This window comes from Centruroides sculpturatus, unplaced genomic scaffold (assembly GCF_000671375.1).
Source record: "Centruroides sculpturatus isolate CEXI.00-Female unplaced genomic scaffold, Cexi_2.0 scaffold1502, whole genome shotgun sequence".
NCBI classification, from domain to species: Eukaryota; Metazoa; Arthropoda; class Arachnida; order Scorpiones; family Buthidae; genus Centruroides; species Centruroides sculpturatus.
The window spans coordinates 70,083-89,161 of record NW_019385736.1 but is presented as its reverse complement, the minus strand read 5'-3'; the positions used below and the strand labels follow the sequence as shown (position 1 = coordinate 89,161).

Sequence of the window (19,079 nt, the reverse complement as noted above, 5' to 3'; positions counted from 1 at the left end):
GTTTTAAATTCGAATTTGTTATTGCGTATTGGTTCGATTATAGAACGATTGTAAACGTTTCAGAAAATTGATCAAATTGAAAATAGTTCGTTTGATTTTCGGCAATTCTCTTCAGCGGTAGGTGTTATATAACAATTACTATGGTTATTGAAATATTGGATGTAAATGGGGTTTGCTTGCAAAACCTCCGCTGACGAAGTCGCGGGTAACAGCTAGTATTATATAAAATAATACCGTAAAATATTTTTGTATTAATAAAACTGTAATAAATTATTCACCTTATTTAGATTTACTCAATCATTTATATAAGTTATTGAGATATTTTAATAAAGATTATTATTATTATTTTTAATTAAAGTACTTCAAGATATGCTGTTAAAATTATTATTTTTTTAATATTTAAGATTTAAAAAAAAATTAAGCTATTAATATTTATTTATTTTAAAAGTGATGTCAAGGAGATCAGGTTCACTAAACTTTATTCCACCCTTCATAGTGTATAGAACAGAAGAAGGAAAACATTGGGTTCTTCCTGTTGTAAAAAGGACAGAAAAGATATTAGCATCTGAGAATGCTTTAAGTCATGAATATTTAGGACAAACAGGATTTTACAATTTTACTCAAGCATCTCTTCGATTTCTGCTTGGAAATGATCACACAGTTATTAGAGAGAATAGGGTATATTATATATTTATATACATTTTTAAGTCAAAATTTGAATTTTATGAAAATTCAGATGTTTTGCATTGAATTTAAATAATTTCATAAACACAATTCAATGATAATTTTTTCAGTTGTCAATATAAATTGTTCACATCTTAGTATAAATTATACAGTCAAATCACAGGTTTCGAACAAAATTTTGAACGTCATATTTGTCCCGTTTTGCCGAACAAGAACTTGGCACAGATTAGAAAAACACAGAGGGTCAACTTCGTGTACTTCCCGTGTTAAAGAAAATTGACGGGCCGACCAATCAACGACGTGACTACCGATTCAGAAGTTAGTGGCGCCGAGATCGCCTCACATCGTTAGACGTCACCACAAGGATGCTATGATGACGTTGACTATGGATGACTTTGTTATTCAAATTAGATTTATATACGCATGCGGTACGATACTACTTCCGTTTCTCGGTACGTGTCGAAATTGAATTTAGATAAAATTAACAAAAACCGCGTAGTATAAATGACATCCACGAATCCGTGTTTAAAGTTGCTTAACTCAAATTAAATAACAAAAATTTATTAATATAATATTAATGTTTAACTTAATATTTATTAATATTATGTAGCCAGTTAATTAAAACTAAAAATAATATAATAATAATTAAAACTCTGGTTTTTACACCGAAACTGAAACTTGATTTGGTTATATTTCATCCAGGCAGAGTCGAGTCTCTATATCACTTTCTTTTTTTTAAAGTGATGGTGGCCGAACGGTTCCGTTCCTTGAACACTGGGCGTTCGGTTATGGGTTCGTGCCTTATCAGGACGGGCTGACCACGTGGAGTTTTCCGGATTTCCTCCATGTCTGTAATGCCTGAATAGCGGCCAGTTACCCTTAAAAAGATACTCCCCTAGGCAGATCGCCCAAGTGTTGCGTTGCCATAACTTAAACCAAACATAAAAAGTGATGGTTTCTGTTGGCAGTGACGGAACATTTTGTTTTATATATAATGGCTATAGATAGACAATATTATATTGCGTTTTATGCATGAAGTACGGCTAAAAATGTTAAAAAAAAAACTGTTATTGGAGTCAAAAACGGTTTAATTCATATTATATTGTTTCATATGGGAAAATTTGGGTTTGAGAACAAATCGGTTTTCGAACAATTTTTAGAACGAATTAAGTTCGAAACCCGAAATTTGACTGTATTATTAATAAAAGAAATGTTTTATCTGATAAATTAAGAACCACTGTAAGTTTCATATCATAGCTAAAACTTAAAATAATTTAAATAAATAAACAAAAATGTAATTATATAGGTTTTAGGTATTCAAACCGTAAGTGGAACCGGGGCCTTAAGGATGGGTGCAGAGTTTCTGACAAAATGTCTAAATTACAGAACATTTTACATGTCAGAGCCTTCCTGGCGTAAGAAATTTTAAAAATATTTTAAATACAGTATTAAAATATTAAGAAATTATGTTCAAATCTTAGCTAGCCATCATATTGTTTTTCCTCTGGCTGGATTTCAAGATATTAAAAGATATCGTTATTGGGATTCTGTTTCTAAAGGACTTGATCTTAAAGGAATGAAAGAAGATTTACAAGTATATATAATTTTCTAAAATTAAAATACTGTAATAGTAAATTATACAAATATGTATCACATAAGATTTATTACAGAATGCTCCTGAAAAATCCATAATTCTTTTGCACGTTTGTGGACACAATCCAACAGGTGTTGATTTAAATCAAGATCAATGGAAAATCATTGCTGATGTTATGGAGGTATTTTATTATTTTCTATAAAGTTTCTTACGTAAATATAACTGAAATAGAAGAATATTAATGAAATATAAATATAGTAATATAATTATAACACAGCATTATTATTCTTTATTATATCATTATTATTGATTTTCGAGGGTGCAGAGTTTAAATATTTGGTCCATTTTTCGCGAAATTTGGTTGGCAGATTAGTGTTTGATGTTCGTTTTTTTTTCTCTTTTCGCCCTATATGTCTAAGAGGTACTCTTTTAGCAAGACCATTATAGATTCAGCCAGGTCCGCAATGGAGCGGCCAGGTGGTGAGAACCTGACATATCTGGAAGGACCCTGGGTCCCCAGAGCGGTAAGCTGCCACCTTGACCTTTTATATGGGAATCTAAATTCATGGCTCACCAGTGGCTGAGTGGATAAAATTACTGAACACTGGTAGTTGGTCATGAGTTCATGCCAGCCTATGGGCTGGCCATGTAGTTTTCTTCTTATCTGTAACACCTAAATAAAGACCGGTTTCCTATAAAAGTCCTCCCTGGAGGCATCCTCCCCATCAGCAATGTGTCACATTGACATAACCAAATAAACCATACCTAAATTAATCTCACTCATAATTTCCTCATGATGAAGTCATAGCTAAAATAAAAATAGTGAGACAATGCACCCTTGTCATACGTGTGTTGAGATTTTGAATAAACATCCCAATACTCCTTGTTTAAAAATATGAAGGAGGCAATATAATAAGAACCCAAACAAATCATTTTAAAATCTCCAAGTTCAGTTATAATCGAAACATCAAGTAAATCATGAAACAATTATTGGACAGAAAACACTCAAAAATAGTTTTCAAAAGAGCGCCTAATTTATACAGTATTTTAAGAAATGATAAAGACATGATTAAAAATGAAGAAAAGGCGGGCGTATATAAAATTCCATTTGAAAATCAGGAATTAAGAAGGACTATATTGGGGTCACAAGAAGGAATTTAGCTACCAGAATTAAGGAGCACAAATATGACATTAACAAAGAGCACTGCAATACAGTTTTATCCTGTATGGCACAAGCAGAGGACTCTGTGGTTAAATGGGATGAAGTGACTGTCCTCAGAGTTACGCATTCCCCATCATTATCAATGCACAAAGAAAAAAAAATTGAAATCTATAAAAGTAAATTAAAGGATGGTTGTATTAATGCCAGGGACGCAGATGGACTAGCTTCCGCATGGAAATCCTACATAAAAGAAAAACTAAAACACAGAAATTCTTAGCCCACACCTGCCCTTTTACNATAATAGCTCCACTACATGAAAATGAAAATTAATGAATACACTGTGTACAGTAATTTACCTGATAAGACAGACCTCAGAAAAATACTTTATGAGAGCTTTTATACTTTTATAAAGCTGTCTATAATGAAAATTAATTAACTAAGGATTTTTTCGCCCTGCCAAGGTGTGGACCAGTTATCTGGAGTGCTAAGTTATCGAGGGACGAGTTTTCGAGGTTCTACTGTAATGTATTTTTAATAAGCATTCATATAAATCTTAGCAATGAAATCTGAGAAATTATTCACTTATTCATTGAAAAAGTAGCTGAATTTATTAGCATCTAATTTCCTGTATTTTATATCATTAATTTTTCATTATTTTCTTAGGCCCATCATTCAAAATATGACTATTATTAGTTTTATTAAAGCAAGTCCTTTCCATCAAAAGTTTTTACTATGATTATTTCATATCTGCCTCCAATTCAACTTTTTCAATGTAAGATAGTTTAATATATTTCATATGATGAATTATGCAATGTTTTCCATCAATTTTAAATATAAAAATCAATATTTGATACATTGTTTAAATTTTCTGATAATTGCTGACATTTAATTTATAATTTTAAATATTTTTGTCACTTTGTATATTTGCTATATTATTCAAATGTCTGCTAAGCAATACTGTATAAAGTAAGCATCACTGCATAAACAGAACAGATTTTGTTTTAATACAAAATGAAATCCAGTATTAATTTAGATATTCATTATTATTTATTCAACGTTTACTTTTCTTGTTATTCCAAGTATTTTAGGATTCCTATAACCCGTTTTTAGGAACATTATTCTAATAGTATCAAAAACTATAAAGCTGTCAAAAATCACAATCTCAAAAATAACATAGTTCAAGTATTCATTAAACAATGATATGTTATTTCATGATGGAATTTAATGAAAAGTGTTATTTAAATGTGATTTTCAGTGGTTGTATAGTTTTTATAATGAATATTCATATATAAATCACTGCTTTTAATTTAATATAATCAAGTAAAATTCTTAAATTTCTTTTGTGTGTTAATGTTAGATATGCTAATAATAATTGCAATATATGGTTTTGGCTTTTGATAAGTTTAACAAAAAGAAAAAAATATTTTTAGGTCATTACCATGAATGATTTCATAGGCATTTAGAATTAGTGATAGGTTATGCCATTTGTTTTTAAGTTCATGATACCATTTATTCAATAACTTACATTGTTTCTCTGAAGGCAATTGATCTATCATTAAAAAATTTCACATACTGGAAATTGGTTTTACTTAACATTTTATTTTAAATTCTTAATTATTTAAATAAATTGAGAAGCAAAATAAAATATCTGTTAAATCTAAGTATATTATTTTCATTAGAATCTAACTTAGATTTACTTCACAGTCAAATTAAATCATAACAATTTGTTATGCAAAAATACATGCATTTGTAAATTAATAATAAACTATTTCATTATGATAATATACAAGTATAAATTCAATGTAATTCTTATCCTTCATTAAACAATACATATTCATGATAGAAATTTCTCTTGTAAACAACATTGGACACTACTATTAATTTGTTGTAAATGATTACATTTTTATAAGAAAAATATATAACAAATTTATTTGGTTTTTAGGAAAAAAATCATTTTCCTTTTTTTGATTGTGCTTATCAAGGTTTTGTTTCTGGTGATTGGGAAGTTGATGGGTGGCCAGTTCGATATTTTGCTTCTCGTGGATTTGAATTATTTTGTGCACAATCATTTTCAAAAAATTTTGGTTTATATGGTGAGTTTTATTTCAAAATATTTGAATGTTTTGTACTAAAATATAAATTTTTAAATAGCTGTTCTTACATTAAAAATGAAATGTTATTTTTCAAGCATTTTATATAATAAATTAACAAAACTTTTTGCTTCTTTGACTATGTTTTATAATAGGTGAACGAATTGGAAATCTTGCGATTGTTTTTAATAATCCTTTGAAAATGACGAATGTAAAGTCTCAATTTACTTATTTAATAAGAGGAAATTATTCTAATCCACCCTCTTATGGAGCAAAAATTGTAGAATATATCTTAAATAATGAAGAATTATTTAATGAATGGTCAGTATTTTTTCTATTTCATGTAAACAAGATAAATTTTAACACTTATTTTTTTCTACTAAAAGGAAATTAAATATAAAAACAATGAGTAATAGAATTAAAGAAATCAGAGTTTCATTATATGAAAAGTTAAAACAACTGGAAACAGTTGGCAACTGGTCCTATTTTAAGGAACATACTGGCATGTTTTCATTGTCTGGAATTACAGGTAATTCCTTTCCTTCTTTTTTGATTTTAAAAACTTTACAATAAGAAATTACTAAACAATTACTATAATTCTTAAAAGGGTAAAAATTATTATTATTACTTATGTTTTATAGAAAAATAATTTTATTTTTCACAATTTGTATTAATACATTTCTATAATGTTGAAAGAGAAAACAATTATTGATAATATTTCATATTTAAAAGTTGATTTGATATTTAAATTATAAGTCATTCATACTTTAAATTTCTTTTCAGGTACAAAAACTAAATACCTGAAGGATCACTATCATATTTATATGCCTACAGTGGGTCGAATGAATATGAGTGGATTAAATCACAAAAATCTCAACTATGTTGCTAATGCTATTAATGATGTGGTAACAAAATATTGTGAAAATAATGAATAATAGTTAGCACGACAGCTAATATATTTACAAAATTTACATCAAACCTATATAAAATTACGTTCCTGTTATATATATATTTTTTTATAATAAAAGAAAACATTACAAATTTAGCATATTTTTGGTAAAATTTTGAAGTAATTAAGTACCATGACATCAGCATTGTACATTCTATAAAAATTATTCATTATTAACTGTTTACAATTTTACAAATTTATTAAATGAACATTTGAGTCTGAAATTAAGATTCTATTATAAATAAGTTTGAGTTGCAATATTATAATTCAAATAATTATTTTATGCAATTAATTTTGATTCATAATTCAGGAAAATATTCTTATATTTTTTTATGTATATATATATATATATATATATATATATATTCTCTATTAAAATTCTATTTGAATGTGTGTTTATATAAATTAGAAAATAATGAACATCTTTTAATTATCTAATGGCAGTTTCTGAAAGTGATGAACGACTAGTTATTCTGCCAAGAAATGGCAATTGAAAATAATTAAAATTATGCAGTTCATCAGTTTTTACATAATTTGTGTATCTCCAGGTGATTTTGTCTGAAGTAAAGCTAAGGCATCCTTTACTGTATGATATATTATATTTTTGATCTGAAAATTAAAATAAAATTTTAAGTTTTATATTCATAATTGATGTAATAATAAAAACAATTTATTCACTCACCTGTAATTTATCCTCATGATTTGTATGAGTGTCAGATAATTGCCTAAATTCTTGTGTCAATGTAAAACAATGAGCAACATTTTCTGGAGAGACAAAATCTTCTGCAACTTTTATGCAACTATGTAGATTTCTAACCTACAATAAAAGCAGTTATTAAAATCAAACTTTTAAGTATATTAAAAAAAAGCAGACTATGGCTGGCATACATAAAACAATTATGAAAAACATTAACTTACTGCCTGATAAATAACATACATTATGGCAATTGTTTGGCTTTGATAATCTATCAGGCTATTTTTGGTTCTATTAACAATTAGATTTTAAGTAATTTGGTATTAGAGGTAGACATTAGGTGCAATCTCTTATTGAAATTAATAATAATTTAGAATACTTTGGAAGAAAACTATTCTAAATTATTCCATAAATATTAAATTATTAATTTCAATAAGAGATTGCACCTAATGTCTACCTTTAATGAAAATTGTTAAGCATTGATATTGTGATTATGGGGGCGTAAGGCTCCCGTTCACTTGTCAGGACGTCTAATTGACTCTCAAATGTCAGGTGAGTGGATGGAGAGAATTTGGGGTCGACGATAAGGTGAAGGACGTGATCAAGTAAAGGAGTCTACCATATTTATAACAAATAAAATAACAATTTATTAAAACAAGCGAATTGATCAAAGACTACACAAATTGCGTTTAAACCACCTAATGTGCTTGAGAGAGAGCCGCTGTTCATACCTCTTTATGGAGTTCCTTGATCGGTTTAATCCAGGGAGGCGCTTAAATGTTCAAATCTATTATCCACAGGAGCACAATTTTAAAAAGTTCGCGATCTTTTCGATGATTTTATTCGAGGTTCATCGGAGATCGGATTCGGCGGGTTCGGAGAATTGGCACAATGTAGTCGGTCCCGCATTCGGTAATAGACTCCCCCGAGAGGGGGTAAGAACGGTCTTTTATAGGTTTTTGTGGGGAATTTCCACCACGTGATCGGATGTTCATGAGTTAAAGGTTATAGGTGTTCCTGGGATCTACAACAAATGACGACATTTAGATGCTAACTGTAAACCTTCTTGCAAGACGAGATGCAAGTTCTGCAGAAAACAATAAATGTTGCTAGTTATGACCGGAAAGTTTACACAATCCTGGCTAAAAATTGTTTTTCTCTTCTAGGACGTTACATAAACGAAAGTTTAATTAATTAACATTTTTGTTAATAAAAGAGCGGGATTTCCGTCACAAAAATTCCGGATCTCACAATATCATTTGTCACACAGCAGCTTAATAGGGGTATTAGTTTATACTAGCTGGCCTATATCTCTTGTTTTAATTAATTAATTATTAATTTAAATTAAGTTTTTATATTTTATTTACAACTGAACTAGAATCTAATAAACTTGCAGAAATCAAAATCATCATCTTGAAATTCTGTATTGTAAGTTCTAATCTTTTTAAAAATATTTAATCTTTTATATCATGTGAATTCACTGATTTCAGAATTAAAAATTTTAATGTCAAATAAATTTAAAATATTCAATAAAATAAAATTTGAACAATTAAAAAGAGCTGTAATTTAGCTCTTTTTAATTATATCTGCCAATTGACATGTATTCATAAAATTTTTAAAACTGAATCGCAATGATAATTATAATGAATTTTACTAACTTGATGAGGTGCACCTGCAGGAATGAATACAGCATCTCCAAGACATTGACCAATTGCATAGCCTTCAACTCCATATTCTTTATAAAGGCGATCTCTCAATTCTTCATCCAAATACCAACTCTGATCATGAATAGGATCATGATGAGGTTCTAATCTTTCACCTCGTTCCATTGCTACCTATAACATAATTTAAATATTGTACACAATATTTTATATTTTAATAATATATAGTGTTATACAACAAACCTTATTCAAAAGATCTCTTATTTTATCTGCATCTCTTGCATTAAAGATGTGCCACAGGGCACCAGGTTTGACATTTTTTTCTCGAACTCTCTTTCTCATTAAGGAATCACACCCCCCTTCATCTATTGCCTTTAATGCCTCTATAAAGATGAAATATAAATACATATAGAAAAACTGAAATATAATTTAAAAAACTATAATTTAATTCGAGAAGATTTTAATCTGGAATAGATAAAATCCCTTACAAATATGGGACTATTAAGAAGGAATAGAAATCAATGCAAATAAATTTAAAATATATGTATATATGTAATTGGTCTACAATTTAAAAATATGATTAAAAATTGTAGCCGTTTAAATAATTGCTCGTTTTAATATTTTAATTTTATAATATATATTAAAATAATTATATTTTATTATACATGCTATTTTATATAATATATTATTTATGTTGGGTTATGCAAGATATACTTGGTTAACACTGATGGCTGTGTACTATGCCAAACCAAAGTCAAGGCATAGTAATCAAAACAAAAATTAAAAAAGTGTGTGTGTGTGTGTGTGTCTGTATTCAGGAATTTCCTCACAATATGACGTGTATCAATAGAGTGGCCTTCTGAAGTGTGATGTATGTGTTTCTATTCAATCGTAATGTGCCCAGGCTTTTGTGTAGTGTGTATGGTGTCACACCTGTACAGGAGAGAATGACAGGTACAATAAGCATCCTATCCATCCTCCACAGATGCCTTATCTCCTGGACAAGTTCTGTGCACTTGCTAACTTTTTCAGTGCATGCATTTTGTATATTATGAGTGTTTGGAATGGATATGTCTATAATGTATGTGATTTTATTGTGTTTGTCAATGAGTGTGATGTCTGGTCTATTGTGGTAAATTGTTTTATCTGTGATTATGGTTCTGTCATAGTACATTTTGTGCATGTTGTTTTCCAATACTGTCTGTGGAATGTATTTGTAGTATAGTTTGTGGATGTCTACTAATTTGTGTTTCTTTAACTGTGTGTTTTGCATTTAACTGTTCTAAGCATTTAACCTACTTTGGTATTCTTTAATTAATCTTTGCTTTATTTGTGCACGTTCTGTTAGTTTGGCCTGTTGGAATCCTAAATACTTGTAGAACTCGCCCTCTTCCATGGATTCAATAATGTCCCCATTTCCAAGTGCAAATTCTTCTTTCTTCAAGACTCCTTCATCTATGTGAGGTGTTTTGCATTTGTCTAGGCCAAACTCCATTTGTATGTCCTTGGTGTATGAATGTGTGATTTGTAGAAGTTGATGACATTGTTTTTGTGTGGATGCATAAAATTTTATGTTGTCCATGTACATGAGATTATTATTATTTTAACAATATATATTTAATATATTGTTAAAATAATAATATATGTGTGTGTGTGTATATATATATATATACACAGTGGGTGATCAGTTAATGAACAGTTCAGCCTATGAACAGATCAGATAACGAACACTTTCGTGAAATATTTTTATGTTTGGACAACAAACATTTCATAGAACAAATACAAGAAGCAAAGTAAAATAATGAATACCAATTGGTCTTCTCGTCTTCAGGCAACAATTCAAAACTTTTTGGAGTGCAGGAGACGTCAACCCGGTATATACTGATCGAATAGTATTCCTCCAAACTTTGAAACTCTCCCTTGTAATTCCAGCCTTTTATGTTTCTGACAAACAATTTTTTTTTACAGTATTTGAGAGACTGTTGGATGGTCATGCGTTAAGTTTTGCATCAGTTCTTATTTTCAAAAGATGAAAGTATAATAGCAGATAGAGAGTGGGCAGAAGATGTCTGATGTTGCTGGGCAGTCTACAGTTGGCTTGAACAGGTCTATAGTAGGCCACAGTTCAATTTTATCTAAGAAAGTTACAGTATAATCAAGAAGATTCAAGCAGCTAAAGGAGTAACAAAAATCACATCTGAGAAAAAAAGAATATCGAAGAGCTCATAATGGAACCTGAAACAGATCTGACGACAGAAGAATGCCAAGAACTCTTGAATGAAGAACACCAAGAAACTTGGTGAGATATGTTTTCTTCTGAAAAAGAGGATTAATGCCAATATCTGCTATTAAAGATGTTTTGAAGAAGAGGGATGAAATCAGAACAACAGACTTAGAATGGTATCCAAACCAGGTTGAGGTTAATAGGCTTGGGTATCTCTACGATTACAATGCTATTAATTACCTCTGAAAAATCCTGAAGAAGAGAGAAAAGCTATCAACATTACAAAGATTCTTTAACCCCACATGTGGAAAAACATGATTAATAAAAATGCAAGACTACATATATGTATTTTTCCTATTACATATAAATAAACGTGGTAAGAAAGTATATATTTTTTATTTTTTGGAGTTTTCAGAATGAATTAATCAAATTCCCATAAAAACCTATGGTAAATCGATAATCAGTTAATGAACAATTCAGATAGCAAACAAAGTCTTGAAATGGATTATGTTCATTAACTGATCACCCACAGTATATAAAACAATTTGTAAGTATTAATTACTGATACCATTTAAAAAAATTTAGAACTTCTGACATACTAAATTAAGTTACCTTGAATGTGGACCTCATCCTTTCCATCATTTGGAATACCAACATATACCATAACATTTACAGCATCACTTATATCAAGATGCAAATTAGTTGTTCCTTTGGTTGGATATAAAGCAGAACCTAAATTATTGTATAATTAATAAAAAAATATTTTAATATTACATCTCTTATCTATATAGTACATAAATTTGCATTACTTGGTACATAAAAATTTTAAAAATTTAATATAATTAATTACCATAAGCATTATACATTTTTGGTCCAAGATCTGGTCTAACAAAACATTCTGGTAAACGTCCTGCTAGATTAAAAACACCATCTCTATGTGTATACTGAGGTAAAGGTAAAACTTTCATTAAATCTTGAAAACGTGAAGGAAGCATTTCACTAAAATCTTCTCCTGGTGGCCAGTCCTTTAATTTTAACAACATATATTCACCATCTTCATCAGTCATCCTTTCTAAAATAATTTTATTTTAATACTGACTGATATATATGATTATTTATTTTAATACTGACTGATATATATGATTATTTATTTTAATACTGATTTTAATACTATACTAATTTTATTTTAATTTATTTTATTTTTAACTGCAATATTCTAAATGATTTTTAATTAATTTATTTTTGTCTTCTGTTCTTTTAATATAAATATTACATTCTGTAATTAAATCAAATTTAAACTTACTGCGAAAATTTTCAAAACCTTCCCAAAACTTCCTCATTGGCAAATCTGGTAATACTATTCCAGTTTTACAATTCACCAAATCATTTTTGATATCACCAAAATCACGACAGAAACAATCAGGATGCCATAATGACATATCTAACTTTGAACTTACACCAGCAACTAAAACAGGCTATGAATAAATATTAAAATTAGAAATCTTTATATACAAAAAATATACACAAAAAGTGATAAATCTTAACATCAATAAGAAAAGAAAAAAGGTTAATTAATAATTGAATAATAAAAATAAAGAAAAAATATTGTTTTAAAAATATAAAATAATAAAACTATCATCGAGTTTTTAATTTGAAAATTGGAAACTTCAAATAAAAATTTTCTATTTCGCAATTCCACCTTTAGACAATGCCTTCACCTCTATGATGTTCTTTATAAAATTCAATACAGTGGTACCTCAGAATACGAAATTAATCCGTTCCGAAACTGAAATCATATCATGAAAATGTCATGAGGTGAATCATTTTCCCCCATACAATTACATGTAAAACCAAATAATTCATTCTAACACGAAAAACACTCAAATTAAAGCTAAGTAGTACATTGAAAAAAAAAAAAAAACTATAGTAAGGAAAACACTGAAAAATGCATTTTGTAGTTGTAAATATATAAATAACCATAATAGAATAATAATTGATTTTAAAAAATGTAGTTTTATTTGCACTTTAACTTTGAGGATAGACGACGGTGGAGGTGTAAACTGGTGGCGAAAGAGAGGGAGAAGGAAAATGACACTAAAACTTAACTTGTATAACATAATGTAACAATAACTTAAAAATAACTTAGAAAAGATTTAAAAAATTAGTGTTGTTTTATATATATTTTTTTTAAATTTTTATTCACTGTTTTTTTTGCTTTCTTTCCTTCACTTCCACCAGCACTTTCACTGGATAGAGGTTGCTTGGTAAAATATCTATCCAAAGAGGTTTGGTTTTGCCTACTTTTTAAAATTTTTCTAAAATGACTTAGGCAAATGTCATTACTCCGAGCAGCAATATAACCAGTGTGAACCTTGTCGGGATGTTTCTTTTCAATAAAATCAGTCACTTTCTCATAATACCTCAAGATTTCCTTTATCGAGCGAGATCCTTCCAANAGCAATATGGCCAGTGTGAACCTTGTCGGGATGTTTCTTTTCAATAAAATCAGTCACTTTCTCATAATACCTCAAGATTTCCTTTATCGAGCGAGATCCTTCCAAGATGAAGCAAACACGCAGACTGAGACTGATGAATAGAAGTGAATAAAAAATGGCGCTGCAAACTAATGTAACGTCATATAGTGAGTTTTTGTTCGTATCGTGGAGCAAAAATATGTTGGAATTTCATGTCGTATCCTGAAAATTTCATATGCTGGGGCGTTCGTATCCTGAGGTACCACTGTGTTTAAATTATTTTACTCATTATACAATAACTAAATAATAAATGTTGTCTTATGTTTTATTTTTTGGTCCAGTTATTATTCATAAATTTGTTTTAATAAATAAATGTATATATACACACACACACATATATATATATATATATATATATATAATTCATGAATATAATTCATNTTATTATTCATAAATTTGTTTTAATAAATAAATGTATATATACACACACACACATATATATATATATATATATATATATAATTCATGAATATAATTCATCCAATGTTGCTTGCCTGTTATCATCTTTTACAGCAGCTAGTTTATAACTGAAGTAAGAAATGCAAGCAATTTAAACTATTGTAGTTTGAGGAAATAATGATTGACATTTAACACTTAAATCATTGGTTAAGACTGATAATGATTGCATGCTATCAACCCCTTATTGACACCAATAGCATAAAAAGATTATTATTTATTAATTAGGTTATGCAGTAGCATTTCTTAGAACTTTTGATTACTGCCCCATTACAACAAACCCATTTAAAACCTAAAAACAAATAATACAGTTAAAAGCAACATATAAAAATACATTAAATTAAATTACAAAGTAAATTATGGGAAAAAAGTTTTTTACATCATTTTTTAAAAACATGAAATTCTTGGCAATCTGATTTTCTACAATTATTACAATATTTGGCAAATGGCAAAAACAAAATTTTTGAGTACTATTAAGTCTAGTAAATAGAGTAATTAAACAATTCTTTCATCTCGGCACCCAGAACACACATCTTTGCCTTCACTAAAACACACAAGCCTGGAACCCAAATACAGCCAGTTGTTGAAAAATGTTCCTCTCCCACATTCTTACTTGAAAAGCAAATTATGTCATTACATTGTTGTAAAACCTAACATTATCCATTCACCATTAACAATTCAATACAGTTGTTGGATCATTTTAAAAACATAGAATTGGTGGATAACGAGTACATGACAGTAATAGACTTCCTATTCACCAACGTGGAACATGCCCCAAATATTACAAACACATTCTGGAAATGGCCCATTTGGTATGTTACACTTCCTTTCTTTCATTTAATAACACCATTTATGTGCAGAGAAGAGGTGTTCCCATGGGCAGCCCACCTCCAAGATCCTTTGTGAACTTGTCATTCACAGATTGGAAAAAGTTTCTACCAATGTTTCTACATTAAATCATGGTTTACACTAGGTATGTTGATGATATTTTTATTTTATGGCACAAAAAATCTGGCCTGAATCTGTTTCTAAAACTCAACGGCAATCCTTTTAGTCTCCTTCTAAGCTTGAAGCAAGAAAGTGACACTTTGGTCCATTTTTTTGACAAAGACAGCATACTAATATTTACCATAAACTCACATACAAATTTTTTTCATATCACACAATTCCTGCGATTTACCATCTGTAAAGCTTTCAACATTCAGATCCTTATTACAATGGGCCTACACCCATTAATATAATTGACACTTACATTGAACTAGATTACATTGAAAGAATTGCTGAACAAAATGAATTTCCTACAACTTTGATATCTAAATTAATTAATGTCTTTAAAAACACAAGAGCTGCATCTACCTAACTGACATCTAAGAGGAGAATTGCATTACATTATTTTTCCATGTTAGGATGAATACACATAGAACTAGCCAATATGAACAATGTAAACATTGTATATAACCATAATTCAACAGTTTTTGGAATCTTACATAACAACAAGGACTATCAGCTATAATAGCTCTTCTGGTGTTTACATGATTCCAATTGAGGATAAGAATTTTGACAAAAATCTAATATGTGGGAGCTACCAGACATATCTTGAAAAAAGAATCGAGGAACATAAATACACAATGAAAAAGCATCTCAACTCCATCACCTTAGCATCTTATACTGCCAAATGAGATATACAAATAAAGTGGGATGAGGCAGAATCATTAGACTGGCTAAGAACCCTAACACTATTAGGTTCTTAGAAATGCTGGAAATTTCTAAAACCAACCAAAAGTTATATTGTATCAACCATAGGGATTCACACACCTTGCCTATGACATGGAAGTCCTTATATAAAATGTAACCTGAACTTGGTCTTCTAATTATTTTTGTTTATATTAATCTTCATTATTTTTTAATTTTTATTTGTAATTGTTAATTTTAATTTTTTTTCTAATAGTGTTCTCTTTAGGACACCTTTTAATTTTAAATTATATCCATTGAATTTGATATTCTTGTTCTTTTATTTTAAATGGTGTAATCCAGTGAGGAAGATCTATTGGATTAGGTTAAAAAGGTTATGATTTATTAAATCAACTGCTGGAGTACAAGGTATCTATTTTATTACTGTTAAAAATCACAATCTAAGATCTTAATATCATCTGCATAAACTAAACCATTTGAAGGGCAAACAGGAATGATATTGTTTAAATAGGCACTAAATATAAGAGTACTAGAGAGATTATTGGGAATGCTAATTACAGAACAAAACACACTTTAGAAACCTTTAAAGTCTTAAAAGGTTTTTAAAGTGTGATTGTGACTCTTTCCAGTATTGAGAAGTTAATTTTAATAAGAAAAACCAGAAAAGAATAATCACCCAAACAAATTATATATTGTTGCATAAACGAACAGCAACCTGTCGTTAGGAACACAAAGGAGGTGTTTATTCACTCAGAGAACGTACAACCACTGCAGCTTGCAGTGCTAGAGAATAATCACCCTCAACCTGAGAGCTCGCGATTATCTACTGTGCGGACATGGTTGAAATATGTAAATGATAACAAATTAACATGTGTTCTCAGACTAGAATGAAAAAAAAAAAAAAATCCACATCAACAAGGTGCAAACCGAAACCCTTCCGTTTGATAGGCAAAGATGCTAACCCCTGCACTGTGAATTATACGGTGGGAAAAGTGAGCCGCAACAATATTAACTATGTACAGTACCAGTACCAATAGTAACTATTTCTAATTGTAGTTAAATTTTAATTTTAAAAAAATATTGGTTATTCAGTGTCTACTTTTGAGACAGTGACATTTGTGTCATGGCACGCTGCAGTGGCACCCTAGAAAGAAGGTACTACAACATGTTATTTCTTTGTTAACATGTGGAATTGATGGTTTATCAAGTGTTGCCAGTGATGAATGACAACTTATTTGATCCTAGTGCTAGGTTAGAGATAAAGATTATGTTACATGCATTTTTTCTTTTGAACAGCATGACAATTTTTATAGATTGTTGAATTTCCAAGATTCTACTGTACTACTACTATTTCATGATTAATATCTGCCATCAAAAAATTTATTTACAATTTAAGAAATAAATATAAATTTCAATTGTTCATTAGAATGAATACATTTAAAACACTTGTCCATGCAGAATGGGATAAGTTCATTTGAATAATTTTAATATGCAAATAAAAAAATTATATTTCTCTAACATAATATAATTTAGACAATAAAATGAAATAAGTTACTTACTTGGCCTCTTTTCCATTGTTCTTGAAAGATTTTTAAATTATTTACATGATTCGGATCTTCAAGAAGAAGCAATTTACCATTACACAACCATGAATGAGGAACACTAGGAAACAATAATCTACTTTCAGTTAGCGTACATATACGAATTGGTAATGGTTCATGACCATTCCTTGGCTGAGGATAACGACGTGAAAAATGTTTTAATAATTTTTCTTCATTACTTCCTTCAGACTTCCCCATTTTCTGTTCTATGACATATAAAATTATGTCATCAAGTGAATTTACTAAACCTTTCTCCGGTTTATTACTATTATTCTTTTTATCAGATTTTATCAGTTGGCAAAGACTAGAAAAATTATATTTATTTTTATCTTCTAATTTTAAGAGACTTTCTCCTGTGCAAGTTTGCAATGAAACAGTTTCTTTAGGATTGTCTTGTGAATATTTATTAGCTTGATTATCTTGTATTTTTCCTGAAGAATTAAGTGCAACATCTGCAAGCCATGTTAAGGGTGAACTTTCGACTTCATTATACATTCCTAAATTTTCTTGTTTCAGACCTTGACATAGTTTGTTCACAGAAACTTTTTCATGTTTCTTCAATGCTTGTGAATCACTTGTATTAGTAGATTCTTTTCTGGTATCAAATGTTTTACTTACAGCACTCATTAATTGCTATAAGAGAATAAAACTTGTTAAATTTATTAAGAAAATAAAATTCAAATATTTTTTAATGCATTGTAATATAAATACCTTACAGATACCATTGAATACAGGTTTTTCTTTAGGTTCATCATTTGAAAGTGAGCATGTACAATGAGCCTGAATATTCCACTTCTTTTTAATGTCATGCATTATTTTTGAAACGTCCCATAATGCAGAACTGGCAATAATATTTGTCATCATAAGCTTATCCTGTTCATGTGGTTGGTGATTACTGCAGTATAACCATTGATATTCATCATGGTTTCTTTGAAGTGGTTCCTCTTCTAATATTTTAATGTAAGTAATGAATGTCATATCTTTTACCTATATTAAAGTATAATATAAAGTATAAATAACATACCTTTGGCAGTACCATTTTTCCTTGCTTTATAACAATCAAGGCAAACAACAAAACCACATTTATGGCACACCCAATGAAAATTAAACAGAGTTGTTTCACAAACATCACACATCTCTCTCACACCTTGAACAACTCTCTTCCAACTATCTGTTTTGTCTAATAAAAAATAAATAAATTATAGATTTTAATAAATTTTTTAAAGCTAAATTTATCAAATATTAATAAATAATCAAACTTAACTACAAAATTAAGTAATAATAGAATATAATAAAATTCCAATGATAAATTTTAATTTTGAATTCTTAGAATAAAACTATGAAAACAGATATAAACAAGCAATTCCATATTGAGAGATAAAATACAGTAACAAGTCCCCCAAACAACAAACCTCCAACTCAAAAAACTGCTTAGGAAAAAAGTGTTTTATAAGCTATCCCAACCCATCTTTATCAATTTAAACTTGCATCTGTTACAAGTTTTACAGAACATTAACTGTTATTATAGAATAACACTCAAAACTTGTATTTGAAAAAAGTAAATATTCCAATTACATTTAAAATTCCAATAATACATTTGTTTATTTTTTTTTATTATATAATGATTGAATGCATGATTTTTGGATGTGTTTCTATAGAAGTTTATGTTCTTTATTTTATGAAACAAATTAATGAAACAAAGTTTAAATTAATGATAACAGAATATCACAAAAATATT

General features: G+C 28.9%; 2 protein-coding genes across 2 annotated transcripts in view; one reads left to right on the top strand and one right to left on the bottom strand.

Moving 5' to 3' along the window:
- Nucleotides 1-6,319, top strand: part of LOC111641658 (aspartate aminotransferase, cytoplasmic-like) — a 9,326-nt gene extending 3,007 nt beyond the window's left edge. Inside the window, exons 3-9 of the mRNA XM_023387859.1 lie at nucleotides 497-678; nucleotides 1,991-2,099; nucleotides 2,166-2,278; nucleotides 2,355-2,459; nucleotides 5,383-5,533; nucleotides 5,686-5,851; nucleotides 5,917-6,319. Of these exons, the coding sequence (XP_023243627.1) occupies nucleotides 497-678; nucleotides 1,991-2,099; nucleotides 2,166-2,278; nucleotides 2,355-2,459; nucleotides 5,383-5,533; nucleotides 5,686-5,851; nucleotides 5,917-6,103 (1,013 nt within the window). The 3' untranslated portion in view covers nucleotides 6,104-6,319. The remainder of the gene's footprint in view (nucleotides 1-496; nucleotides 679-1,990; nucleotides 2,100-2,165; nucleotides 2,279-2,354; nucleotides 2,460-5,382; nucleotides 5,534-5,685; nucleotides 5,852-5,916) is intronic.
- A 499-nt stretch (nucleotides 6,320-6,818) lies between these two features.
- The window catches only part of LOC111641655 (lysine-specific demethylase 3A-like), a 43,924-nt gene continuing 31,663 nt past the window's right edge, over nucleotides 6,819-19,079 (bottom strand). Inside the window, exons 6-15 of the mRNA XM_023387855.1 lie at nucleotides 18,366-18,521; nucleotides 18,053-18,288; nucleotides 17,300-17,974; nucleotides 12,362-12,533; nucleotides 11,909-12,130; nucleotides 11,671-11,790; nucleotides 9,078-9,217; nucleotides 8,832-9,008; nucleotides 7,162-7,296; nucleotides 6,819-7,088 (exon numbers count right to left, since the gene is read on the bottom strand). Coding sequence (XP_023243623.1) covers nucleotides 7,005-7,088; nucleotides 7,162-7,296; nucleotides 8,832-9,008; nucleotides 9,078-9,217; nucleotides 11,671-11,790; nucleotides 11,909-12,130; nucleotides 12,362-12,533; nucleotides 17,300-17,974; nucleotides 18,053-18,288; nucleotides 18,366-18,521 — 2,117 coding nt within the window. The 3' untranslated portion in view covers nucleotides 6,819-7,004. The remainder of the gene's footprint in view (nucleotides 7,089-7,161; nucleotides 7,297-8,831; nucleotides 9,009-9,077; nucleotides 9,218-11,670; nucleotides 11,791-11,908; nucleotides 12,131-12,361; nucleotides 12,534-17,299; nucleotides 17,975-18,052; nucleotides 18,289-18,365; nucleotides 18,522-19,079) is intronic.